Source organism: Paracoccidioides lutzii (assembly GCF_000150705.2).
Source record: "Paracoccidioides lutzii Pb01 unplaced genomic scaffold supercont2.15, whole genome shotgun sequence".
Taxonomy (NCBI): Eukaryota; Fungi; Ascomycota; class Eurotiomycetes; order Onygenales; family Ajellomycetaceae; genus Paracoccidioides; species Paracoccidioides lutzii.
Window position 1 is genome coordinate 637,202 of NW_015440961.1, and position 12,029 is coordinate 649,230.

Consider the following 12,029-nt stretch of genomic DNA (forward strand, 5'->3'; position numbering starts at 1 on the left):
ACTTTGTCTTAGCACAAAGGTGGAAGAAGGGGGACAACAGCAAAAATCGAGGACAGGATGGACAGTTAGTTATCCATTGTAGTCAGCGTCGTGCCTCATTATGTCGTCCTAAGAATATGATCAACCTGGAATCGACCAGACTCAAAATAATCCGGGCCAAAAGACAACCCTTGCCCGGAGGAGAAAAATAGTTGACAATCGGCTAGTTGGGACCAATAGGTCAGGCTGTGATTGCAGCCCTTGACCGATCGGCTAATGGGTTCCCCGTGGACTGACCCATCGATGTCAAGACAGACAGATGTTATTCACGGAGATCCTTGGGTTCAGAATCCCGTGAGACTTAAAGGGCATGACAGTTTCACGCGAGTGGCATATCTAACCGTCAAAATAAAACAAAATTTGATGATTCCTCGAAAAGTCGAAACCTAAACCTTCCTCGCATCCAGAACCCTACTTATTTACATCCAGTGCTTCAATACTGTGTGGGTGGGTGACCAAACAACCCTTCGTCCGTGGGAAACATCACCACAGCATGACAACCTTTCAACATACCAATATGAAAAGATGTCCAAGCCCTGTCAGCCCTAGTTGGTTTGCTGTCTTCCTCCTTCGTGTCTTCCATACAGGGATCCTTAATCCATCTGAACTGTCAGTAATCGGATCAAACATCGCTCGGTTATACTCGCAAGGTTCAAGAGGGGGCCGGGACAGACTTTTCCCCTGGAACGCACTTGTTGACAGCCAAATGGTTCAATGTTCGGTAGGTTTTCGAAAAAGCATTCTAGAGTTCTTGGCCATGTGTTTTTTTTTTTTTTTTTTTTGGGCGTCACAGGTACCATGCGAAGACAACAACTTTCCCCACACCAAACATTAATTCGGCATTATCCAATTATCGAAGACCTGAACCTAAATGAGAGATATACACAAACTTCCCATGATGTACTCCCTGTTCCAGTATCTTTTCATATTTAGCGGATTCGCTGATAACCAGAGTAATCACTAGGCTTCATATCTTAGGAAGAACTCAGGGAGAGATGCAAGGTGCATGTCGAAAGCCATGCTATGCATATTTGCGATGGGTAACACCCCGCCGCGCTCCAGGGAAGATGTGGGACATCCACTATCCGTAAACCAATCACCTCGCAAACCGTTGGGGAGAGAGACGTCGCAATTTCGCCTATCGCCAGAGGTATTCTCCTTGCTTTGCACAAGGCTTCATTCTGGTCTCCTCTGTCAGCGACTGAAGGATAGGTTTCCCAGTTTTACGTGGGTTATCTACGGGGCAATGAGGGGCCATAAAACCATCATTATTACGATAACAAAAAGCTAATTTTCTGATGATTGGACAGTGCCTTTTTCTTTTATCTACGTAGGGGGTTTTATTGAACCATGGGAACGGGTTTCCAGGGTTTGATATTATTATTAGTACCAGATGTCCAAGGGGGGTCTGTTGAACAACTCTTGGCAGGCCCCTCCCCCTTTTCCCGCAGGAAATAAGCACAAGAGAACACCAACCGCGGACAGGAATTACTCCTTGATGCTAGAACTGCTTTATCCAGGAAATTGAGGGCTCACGATTGAGGATGAGATAGCCAACCCAAACCGTGACACTGGATTTACGTGATATGAAGTGTGAAGTAATTGTGGATCCTGTAAGGTTCTCGTTCCATGTCCTTGCGGTAGGCGACATTCATGGTTGGGGTGTAGTGTCTCCTTAACTCGGCGAATTTAACGTGGTCTAACCTTGCGGATGTCCGATCCGAACGAAATTTAACCACCCCAAGTTAAAATAACTAGAGTTACGTCTTAAGCGCTTGACCTTAGCGATATCATTTTAATTTTTTCACTCGTGACGTCAATCATCGGAAATGTTGGCAGTAGATCATCACAACAGCCATTTTCAAACCAAACTCTCTTTTTCCGCGGATATTTTTCATGAATGGACTTTCAGTTGGTTCGAGAGCCGGAAACGCCGGCAGCTGTTTTGCGTTTGGCGAACAGTTGAGAAGCATTCTTAATCTGAATAGTATGTTGCCGGGATTCAAGATCGGATTTTGGGAGACTCCATTCCTGCGAAAAATCAGTTTCAATGACCAATGAAGGTTCTATCTCCGCCGGTCCTAGTTTTGGAATTTTCTTCTGCTGGTATTTCTTCTTCCCAACCGTCTACGCTTAGGTGCAGGACGAGGACAAAAAAGCCTTGTGTGAGATGGATACAAGTTTGCCTTGTTTACAGAGCTTTGGTTCATTGACTTCGTCGTAACTTATCTCTTGGGAAATCGTGGCAACTTTAATCTTTGTAGGGTGATGGTGGAGTTTCATGGGTGCTGGCAATTACTCTTACCATCCAGCAGAACCCCGTTCGCGACACTAATTACATCTTGATGACCCTGGAACTGTTTGATTGTTTATAGATTTATCTCCCCCCCTTTTTTTTATGCCATCAACGGTGTACAAGGCCATCTACGCATTATGAAGCAGCTGACTTGTTTACGCTTCTGAAGATTTTGGGAGTGGTTTAATCTTATATTCGATTATTGATTGGCCGATTCTTATTGTTCTGATTGAGATTAAACCCACTTCACGGATTAAAGGATATATTCCCTCAGGAGAATATCGATGGGTCTTCTGCCCGCAGCCTCAGATATAGCGTCCGTAAAGGCTTCCCTTGTCGCAACAAAAAGGTGGGCGGGGCGGAACCCCTTACGAAATGATCTTAAAACCAAAGCGCAACCCCAGACGCCACCTTTTTAATTTAACCAGGCTCCATCCATCCTTATCACTTCCCCGTCAAATCGTAAATCTTCTGGATACCCGTTAACACTTTCTCAAAATCAATCTTCAAATCCGTCAACAGCCCATCCTTGATGTTAAACACCCACCCGTGCACAATCGGATACTGATTTTTCGAATACATCTTCTGTACAGCTGCCGTCTTAATGATGTTCCGACACTGCTCAATCACATTCAGCTCTACAAGCCTGCCATAGCGCTTGTTCTCGTCCAGGGCATCCAGCTCCGCCTCGTGGAGCCGGTAGACGTCGCGGATATTTCGCAGCCAGGGGTTCAACAAGCCCAGGTCTGCCGGTGTCAGAGCGGCCTTGACACCGCCGCACTCATAATGCCCGCAGACAATGATGTGCTTGACGTGCAGGTGCCGCACGGCATAGTTTATCACGCTCATCACATTGAGATCGGTGTTGCAGACCAGGTTGGCGATGTTGCGGTGGATAAACGCCTCGCCAGGGTCTAGGCCTGTTATCTGCTCGGCAGGAATACGGCTGTCACTGCAGCCAATCCATAGGTAGTCAGGGTTCTGTCCCATAGAGAGCTTCTCGAAGAAATGCGGGTCCTTGGCGGCCTTTTCTGCTGCCCATTTCCTGTTGTTTTCGAAGATGCGCTCGTGTGTTTCCTGGAGATATTTGGAGACGTCGGTTGGGGCCATCTGGCTTATTGTTCGGCGGGTGGTGCAGGGATGGGGAAAACGTGGGAGGGGTTTATTGACGAGGTGGTTCTGGTGGTTGACTAGGCGGCTGGTTTTGTTGATGCTACTTTGTGTAGGTGTGGTGATTGCAGTGCATGGAGTTCTGAGGGTCGATAGGGTTGATACCTGGCGGGGTCGGAACATCAGTCGGGATGAATGCAGGGTAGAGGGGGCAATTCAATTAATTTTGCAGAAGTATGAGGTCCAATGGCTGAGTTAATGACCTTTCCTTCAATATTGTTGAAAGGAAACGGATTTGCATGCAGACGCACGTGATGTAGTTAACTAGTTATAACTAGTTAACTATTTACAATTGGTGATGTCATTCTTCAAAAGACCCTTAGAGGTTTAAAACATCGTATATCAAGCAGGTCACGTTTATTTCTTATGCCAATTATCGCAAGGCTGATCTAAGATAATGTAACTGAAATGTAAACTGATATATAGCATAATCAACACTATCCCCTTCCTGCTAGGACATTTAAGTCGTAGTATTCACCCTGCCAGTCGACGGAGAATCCAACGTAACTGAGAAAAACAAACGAATACCTTATCAAACAAAGAAACAGAAGATGTTCTCCTTTTGCGAGATCTTCCTAGAAGCTCAAGCTCTCAACTCTGAATAGCTGCAGCCGCCACCAGTGCATCGAGTGCTGAGCTCTGGGTCGATGCGAGGGCAGGGGGCGCAAAAGGTCCGGCCCAGTTAATACCAAACTGATTCTCATCATTCTGGTCATTGGCCCAGATGGAATCTGCATTCTTTTCAATGAAGAATTTGTACTCTGATTTCAGCGCAGTTTTGTGCAATACCTGCAGATTGCGCATGAAAATTCCCTTGAATTGCGGTCCGTCACCACCACAGTCGGGCTCACAGCGGTCATGTAAGATGCCATGCTCATCGGATAGAGTACGAATGGCCGCCGTAGCGATGGCATGCGCGTGATCTAGGAAGGAATTGCTTTCTCCGGGGAACACTTTGGAGAGCTCGACCAAGGCACCGAGAATGACGCCTTGGTTGTATGACCACACGATTCCTCCGTTGTTCTTGCAGATGATTAACTCTATGCCATCATTAATATTATTTTGCCCGTTTATAAAGCCAGATTGCTTGAACCATTTCCACTCCTTTATTGCCCAATCGCTGTAATATTTTGCTTTATCGGGGACACGGGTGGCGAGATGTGCTGCCACGCTCAGGAAAAGTTCGTTTGAAATGGCAACCAAGGCTGTTTGACGTTTATCCCACCAGATACCCCCACCACACCGCTCACTGTCCCACCCACCTGTCATGTCTTCGAAGATATCCCTTGCCATTTGTAGGTATTTCTGGTCTTTAGTTACGTCGTAAGCGTTGATCCATCCCAAAGCCCACCAACCCTCATCGTCGTAGTAGTCGTTGATGAAGCCAGGAAAGCTGCGCCATAGGGATGATGCGATGAAAAATGGTGAGTTAAGAGAACCAATCTCAACCAAACCATTTGAAGGGACCTTTTTGTGAAGTCTGGCTTGTGCCTTCTGGGCCTGCTTGAAAGTGGCACTAAAAATATTTTTCCCTATAGATGCAGCATAGTCGTTCAAAGGCATTAGGTTCCCCACGGTTGTGAGACAGTTTGCACTATTCCACCACCCTGTCGTCTCCCACAGTCCAGTTGATGTATTATACCATTTTTGCAGAGCCTGTAAACCCGCCTCTGCATAGCTTCCATAGTTGGGCAGCGCTAGGGCATAAGAAAGGAGGAGAGTGCAAGCAAAGACAAGCCCCCGCATGGCTGCCGTGATATAAGCTGGAGGGAGTTAAGAAGAATGGCGATGAATTTCCAGTATCTTGTGACGTATCCGAGTATGCAAACTCCCGGTCAGGGGATTAACAGTGCCCCTGATTCGGGAGGCTGCGAACAGAGAAAACGGCTAAACCTGGATGAACGAGGTTCAAGGATGTATATATCTGGCGACCCACGACAGTTATCTCGTGAAATTTGGGGAAGAACTGTGCATATGATGATAGCAATCCCTGAGTTACCGGACCTGGTTAACATATCACTGTTTTATATCTAGAAATTTTCCAAATGCGGTGGCTATGTGCTAGGGTCTGAATTTCGTCAGGGGTTCTCAGATTCTGAACCTCTTGAAGCTGAACGAAAGGGCCAAATGAAGAACGGAACCTCAATATGGTCGGAGTTTTTATTGATTTGTAGTTGTATGGAGAAAGGTAGCGATCAACTGACGCGATACATTGCAGTGGAATCGATGATTGTGGACCGTGGACAATTCATGGTCTTAAGGATCAGAAATCAGCTGGCACGGACATCTCGGATCCCCGGGTTTGCAATTACGCATTAGATATCCTGGATATAAAATCCAGGATCAGAAGTTGATCAACGGTGGATTAGGGACCGTTTTGTTTGAGGTGCAGCTGATTGGAGCAGCTGAGCAGAGTCGGTCAACGGGAAAAACTTTCTAACGCTTCCCCGCACTGGTTGATGAGCCGCTCTCAGCAAAACTGCCTCAAATTGCTAGAATATAATTAATTCCACAACAATGAAATAAATATTAATTAGATTATTAAATAGTAATGAGAGTATTCTCTAGTTCCATACAAAATAGGTGGTTTAATAAAATAGATGTGTGCTTGGCCAAAGAACACAGCCATGGTAAGAGATTCAACATAGAGTAAGGAGATTGATCAAAGGAGTGTCAATTTCTGAATTAGTAGTAGAAGCAGCAGTAAGCTGCTCTGAGGGACTGAGGTTGACCTCATTTCCTAGACTGGAAGATCAGATAGGATTTAAAGGATTAAAATTCATCATAGATGCCTGCTTCTATCATTGCTTTGAAGTAGTTATAGTTGAACTGACTGATTTTCACTTTGCAGCATAAGCACAAGTCTGTTCTTAATTCTCAGCTTCAAGCTAAGTCTTTTTAGTCTCTCTAGCAAGTCACTGAGCTTCACATTGCTCTGTCTTTCTAGTTTTCTCTTTCTCACAGACTTTGTAAGCTGCTATCTGAGCTGCTTGTCATTTAATTCATTTTTACTGAGCTTCTTCAGCTTCATATGCTTTTTGAAGATTACATTGAAATCACTTTTGAGCTTATTGAGTAGCTTTCTTCTCTTTTTCACAATCTATTTTTTGAATTCTCTCACAAGCTTGTTGAATCTAGAATGATAAGAAGAATTGAGTCTGGCCAGACTACTACTTTGAATTCAATAGATCTAAAAGCTTTTCACACTATTATCACTTATTTTTATTGCATAAAGCTTTAATTAAAGTCTTATTCTTATAAGGGGCTGAACCCTAGATTCACTCTGGCTGGCTGACTCAGCCTAGTCATTGTTTGCATGTGCGCATGTGATCATGCTACGTAAGCTTGCTTAAGCTTGTGTTCTCATCTCATTCTTTTCTTCCCTTTTCCAAGCAATTCATTCTTGTTATATAGGAAGACTAGCCTTTAGTTCTTAGAGCTTAATCCTCTACATTACAAATTGCTTCACTCCTTTCATTGATAGGCTACTGGGAGTCTTAATTCTGTATCATGAAGCTCAGCAAACATGCTAACATATAATAGGCTATTGAGAGCCTTAAATCCTGCATCACAAAGTTCAGTGATAGCATTAGTATATGAATAGACTGAGTTAGCAATCATGCTAACAAATGAATGAGCAACATTGAAAACATCTAGCTGAATGAGATAAAGCAGCAAACTTGTACAATGAATACACAAATGAATTAACATAAAGTAATGAGCAAGGACACTCTCAGCAGCTTTGAACAACAATGAATGACCTTTTTTCAACAGCAGAAACAGATTCAGTGTGAGAACAGAAATTTAATAGCAGCTCAGCAAGCTGAAATAGTTAATCTATGACAAGCTTTGAACATCTCAACATCAATCCTCTATCAATTGAACCTGCAATCACTTATTGCAGTCAGAAGACCAAAGATCAAGCTACTGAACTGTGAGAAGTATGATGATTTTAATCTGAAGCACTACTCTCAGTGAGAGCTAAAGCTTCAATCAAAACTTAAAATCAATGGAAAAGCTTTAGATAATAATGAGAAATGTGCTTGGTATGTGTACTCAAGACTGAAAGAAATGACAGCAGTTTGAGTTTACTTCTGAGTTGAGAATAATAAGAACAAGATCAACTTCATAGTAAAAAGCTTACTGAAGCAGACATACATGCTTTTTAGTGATTCTGCACAACAGGAAAAGACTATACAAAAGCTCAACAATCTATAATAGAATAGAAGAGCTCTTTTTGACTTTCTGCCTGAATTTAATCAGCTACTGCTAGAAGCTGATAGTCATGGATGAAATGATCACATTAAAAAGAGATATTTGAAATCTGCTCTAAGCATGGAGCTGAGAGAAAACATGATGAATGTAAAAGAATCATCTCTCTATGAGAATTACTGCAAGAAGTTTAGATTAGTTGATTATCAACTCTTTGAGCTTAAGACTTTAAGACAGTGGTCTAAATGTTATGAGAGCAGATCCTTTTCAGATCATATAATGTCTAATTCATACTCTTCACTTTGTCATGCTGTTCTTGATCAATGAAACTGATCTCAAGCTTCTGCTGATGATCTGATGAATCTTTCTCTTGATACTGTGATCTCAAGCACTCACCACATCAAATTGATAAATCAGACAGAGATTAATCAATGAAGAGAGCAAGGCCTGTGCCTGAGATGCAGAGCTGAAGATCATATAATTAAGAGCTACTCATTCAAATCTCTTATATGCTCTGCCATCCCCATAATAGCTAAAGTGATCTCCAAGCCAGTACTGAACAATAACAATGTGGATATGAGTGAGGATTCAGGAAAAGAGTAGCTCTAACTCAAAGACACTGAAAGAAGTGAAATAAGAAGCTTATAAAGAAGCAATAAAGAAGATTTAAATCTAAGATAATATTCAAACTCTTCACTGTCAATGCTATAGTAGATAATGCCTTTTCAATTAAAGTAATGATAGACAGTGAATGTAATATCTATGATCTTATTTCTTAATTCTATGTTAACAAGCATAAGCTTCTGTGCATTGAAATTCCCCCTGTTAAAATGACTGGCTTTGAAGACTCCATGAAACTCTCCATAAGCATGATGACTGGTATTCAAATTGATATAAACAGTCATATAACTGAACAGGTCTTTCTCTACATGGTGAATGAATTACATGATCATGATATGTATCTAGGTGACCCCTGGCTGGCCCAGCAAAAGGCAACCATGATCTATTATCAAAGAATTGTGAGATTTAAAGAGAGTGACATAGAGGTAGAGCCTAGTTCAAATGCAAAAGCTGATGTGATTCTTATCTCTGTTATAAGCTTCTCTAAGCTTGTGAGCATTTGAGAGAAGTGAAATATCAAAATCTTCACTGTCAGTTTAACCAATATTCAAAAGACTCTAGAAGTGAAATCAAAGATTAACTCTAGAGAAAAGCTGTCTGAATATTATTATGAGTTTTTGGACATATTTGATAAAGAAGCTACTGACACTCTACCCCTACTTTGTGACCCAGGTAGAGATCATAGGATTGAACTAATTAAAAAAACTAATGATAACATGAAACAACCCCATTGAGACTTACTATATAATATGTCTTGAGAGAAACTACTGACTTTATGAAAGACTCTTATAGATTATATAGATAAGAGTTTTATTAGAGTTAGCAACTCTCTCATGACTGCTTCTGTACTATTTGCAAAGAAGTCTGGAGATGAGCTAAGATTCTGTATGAACTATTGAGCTCTTAACAAAATCACCTGAAAGGACTGATATTCTTTATCATTAATCAGTGAGATTCTACAGTGAATTAAATGAGCTAAATAATTCACTAAGCTGGACATTATTGCAGCTTTTCACAAGATTCAAATCATAGAAAGTGATGAGTAGATGACAGTCTTTAGAACTAGATATGAGCTATTTGAGAGGCTGATTACACTCTTTGATTTGATCAATGCTCTGAGCACATTTCAAAAATATATCAACTGAGTATTACATGAATATCTGGACAACTTCTGCTCAGTTTATTTAGATGACATCTTGATATTTTTCTCAAGAAGCTTATAGGAGCATTGTAAGCATGTACAAAAGATGCTTATATGTCTATGAGAAGCAGGCCTGCAGGCAGACATCAGAAAGAGTGAGTTTGAGATGAACAGCATAAAATATCTTGAATTCATCATTGAAGCAGGCAAGGGTATATGAATAGATTCAGAGAAGATTAAAGCTGTTTTGAAATGAGTGACACCTACTACTCTTAAGGGTGTATAAGGATTTTTAGGCTTTGTCAATTTCTATAGATGATTTATCAGGGATTTCTTAAAGATCATAACCTCACTGAAATTCTTACATACAAGAATATTCCTTTTTTGTGGATGAGCAAGGCTGAGGAAGCTTTTAAGTATCTAAAATCAATATTTATCTCTGCTCTAATCCTGCTTCAATTTGACCCTGACTATGAGACTATATTGAAAACAGACTTCTCAGATTATATCTCAGAAGAAGTGCTGCTACAATATGATGAGCAGAGCATTCTACACTCATGTGTCTTCTTTTCTCACAAGTATTTACCTGCAGAATACAACTATAAGATTCATGATAAGAAGTTATTAGCAATAATTGAGTGTTTAAAGAAATGAAATGCTGAGCTACAAAATATAAAGAAATTCAAGATTCTTACAGATTATAAGAATCTAGAATACTTCATGACTACACACAGACTAAATGAAAGACAGCTATATTGAATAAATATTCTCTATCAATTCAACTTCAGAATTGATTATTAGCCAGAGAAGTTGAACACTGAATCAGACACTCTATCATAAAGAGAGCAGAACATATCACAGGATGCTGATGATGAGAGAATCAAGCAGAGACAAGCTCAACTACTTAAGTTTAATATACTGATATCTGAAATGGAATCAAGAGTGACTGCTGTCAGCATGGAACCTGAGATATCTCTTCAAGCTTAGTGAAATGAAACTCACAAAAATGACAAGATTCTGCAATGTCTAGAGCAGATTCTTCATGAGAGAAGATTTAGATTTTCTTTTGAACTCAGCATTAAGGCCTCCATCTTAGAGTGCTCTTTAAATGAGAACAGGGAGCTTCTCTTTCAAAGTTGTAAGTGAATGCCAGACTTCAAATCTCTTTAAATTAGATTAGTGCACAAGGCTTATGACTCACCTCTTACTGACTATCCTAAGTGAGAGCAAACAGCAGAAGTTCTAAAACATGAGTTCTACTGGTCAGGCTATACTGCTGATGTGAGAAGAATGATTAGGAACTGTTATCTTTACAGATCAAACATTACATGAAGAGATTGATGTCAGAGACTACTTAAGCCTCTCTTTATTTCTAAATACATATGGCAGGAGCTTTTTATAGACTTTATTGTGAACTTATCAAGTTCTAAAGAATACATAAACATCATGATTATAATGAACAGACTGATCAAAGAGATTATATTAAAAGCAATTAAGAAAACTGATGTGAAGACAGTGGCTAGAGTGTTTCTTCACAATATTATCTTTCAACATAGCATCTCTAAAGCAGTAGTGTCAGATTGAGGGTCAGCTTTCACAAGCATGTTTTGAACTTGAGTGTGTGAGAAATTAGACATTAAGAGATAATTCTACATAGTCAATCACTCAGAGACTGATAGAGCTACAGAGTGAATGAATCAGACCCTGAAAATCTATCTATGCAAGTACATTAGCTTTCAACAGGATGACTGATATGAATAACTCCCTCTGACAAAGCTGATCATTAATAATAAAGATGCTGTCTCAACAGATGTGAGCTTATTCTTTTTAACATATCTTTTTCATGTCTTCTTCATTAATATAGCTGATGCACCACCTATTGAAATATCATATAATCTCATTGAGTTCACAGATGATTATATGAGAAAGACTTACAAAGTGTTGAAGTGAGCTTAAGTAAAAATGACAGATGCTCAGCAATCTCAAAAAAACTACACAAATAGATGAAGAGATCCAGCTTCAAGCTTTCAATCTGAAGATAAAGTCTGATTGAGCTTAGAGAACATGAGAACTAATCACCTGTGCAAGAAGCTGAATGCAAAATACAATCAATATACTGTGCTAAAAAAGATAAAATCTCATGCTTACTGACTGAATATCTCACTTGACATTCATAATGTCTTTAATATAAAGCTTCTACATACTGCAGCAACAGATTCTCTGTCTAGTCAGAGGCAAACTAACTGGCAGTCACTCACTATAGAGATCTCAGAAGGACCTGAGTTTGAGATTGAGGAAATTTGAGGTGAATGAATCTACCAGAGGAAAAAGCAATACCTTGTTAAATGAGTAAGTTGGGCTGAGTCTACATGAAATGACATGAGTCTCCTACAAGAAGTGAAGGCTTTGAACACTTGAGAGGCCTCTCAACAGGCAAAATTAGATGTAAAGAGGACTTTAAATAGTCATAAAGATCTGCAACAAAGAGGGAGAAGAGGGGTATTATAAGGAGCTGAACCCTTAGATTCACTCTGGCTGGCTGACTCAGCC

General features: G+C 40.5%; 4 protein-coding genes across 4 annotated transcripts; 1 reads left to right on the top strand and 3 right to left on the bottom strand.

Moving 5' to 3' along the window:
- Positions 1-1,947: 1,947 nt before the first annotated feature.
- On the bottom strand, positions 1,948-2,322 carry PAAG_05715 (hypothetical protein; the record flags this gene model as incomplete). The annotated part of the gene is made up of 2 exons (XM_015845661.1): positions 1,948-2,166; positions 2,218-2,322. 2 exons carry the CDS (start codon positions 2,320-2,322, stop codon positions 1,948-1,950), a joined length of 324 nt encoding a protein of 107 aa, XP_015699887.1.
- Positions 2,323-2,779: 457 nt separating this feature from the next.
- On the bottom strand, positions 2,780-3,628 carry PAAG_05716 (carbonic anhydrase; the record flags this gene model as incomplete). Its single annotated transcript, XM_002792385.2, has 1 exon — positions 2,780-3,628. One exon carries the CDS (start codon positions 3,626-3,628, stop codon positions 2,780-2,782), a length of 849 nt encoding a protein of 282 aa, XP_002792431.1.
- Positions 3,629-4,096: 468 nt separating this feature from the next.
- On the bottom strand, positions 4,097-5,251 carry PAAG_05717 (glycosyl hydrolase; the record flags this gene model as incomplete). The annotated part of the gene is made up of 1 exon (XM_002792386.2): positions 4,097-5,251. One exon carries the CDS (start codon positions 5,249-5,251, stop codon positions 4,097-4,099), a length of 1,155 nt encoding a protein of 384 aa, XP_002792432.2.
- Positions 5,252-5,287: 36 nt separating this feature from the next.
- Positions 5,288-5,824, top strand: PAAG_12085 (hypothetical protein; the record flags this gene model as incomplete). The annotated part of the gene is made up of 2 exons (XM_015847622.1): positions 5,288-5,512; positions 5,540-5,824. The coding sequence occupies 2 exons, from the start codon at positions 5,288-5,290 to the stop codon at positions 5,822-5,824; spliced, it is 510 nt and encodes a 169-aa protein (XP_015702772.1).
- Between the last annotated feature and the right edge of the window lie 6,205 nt (positions 5,825-12,029).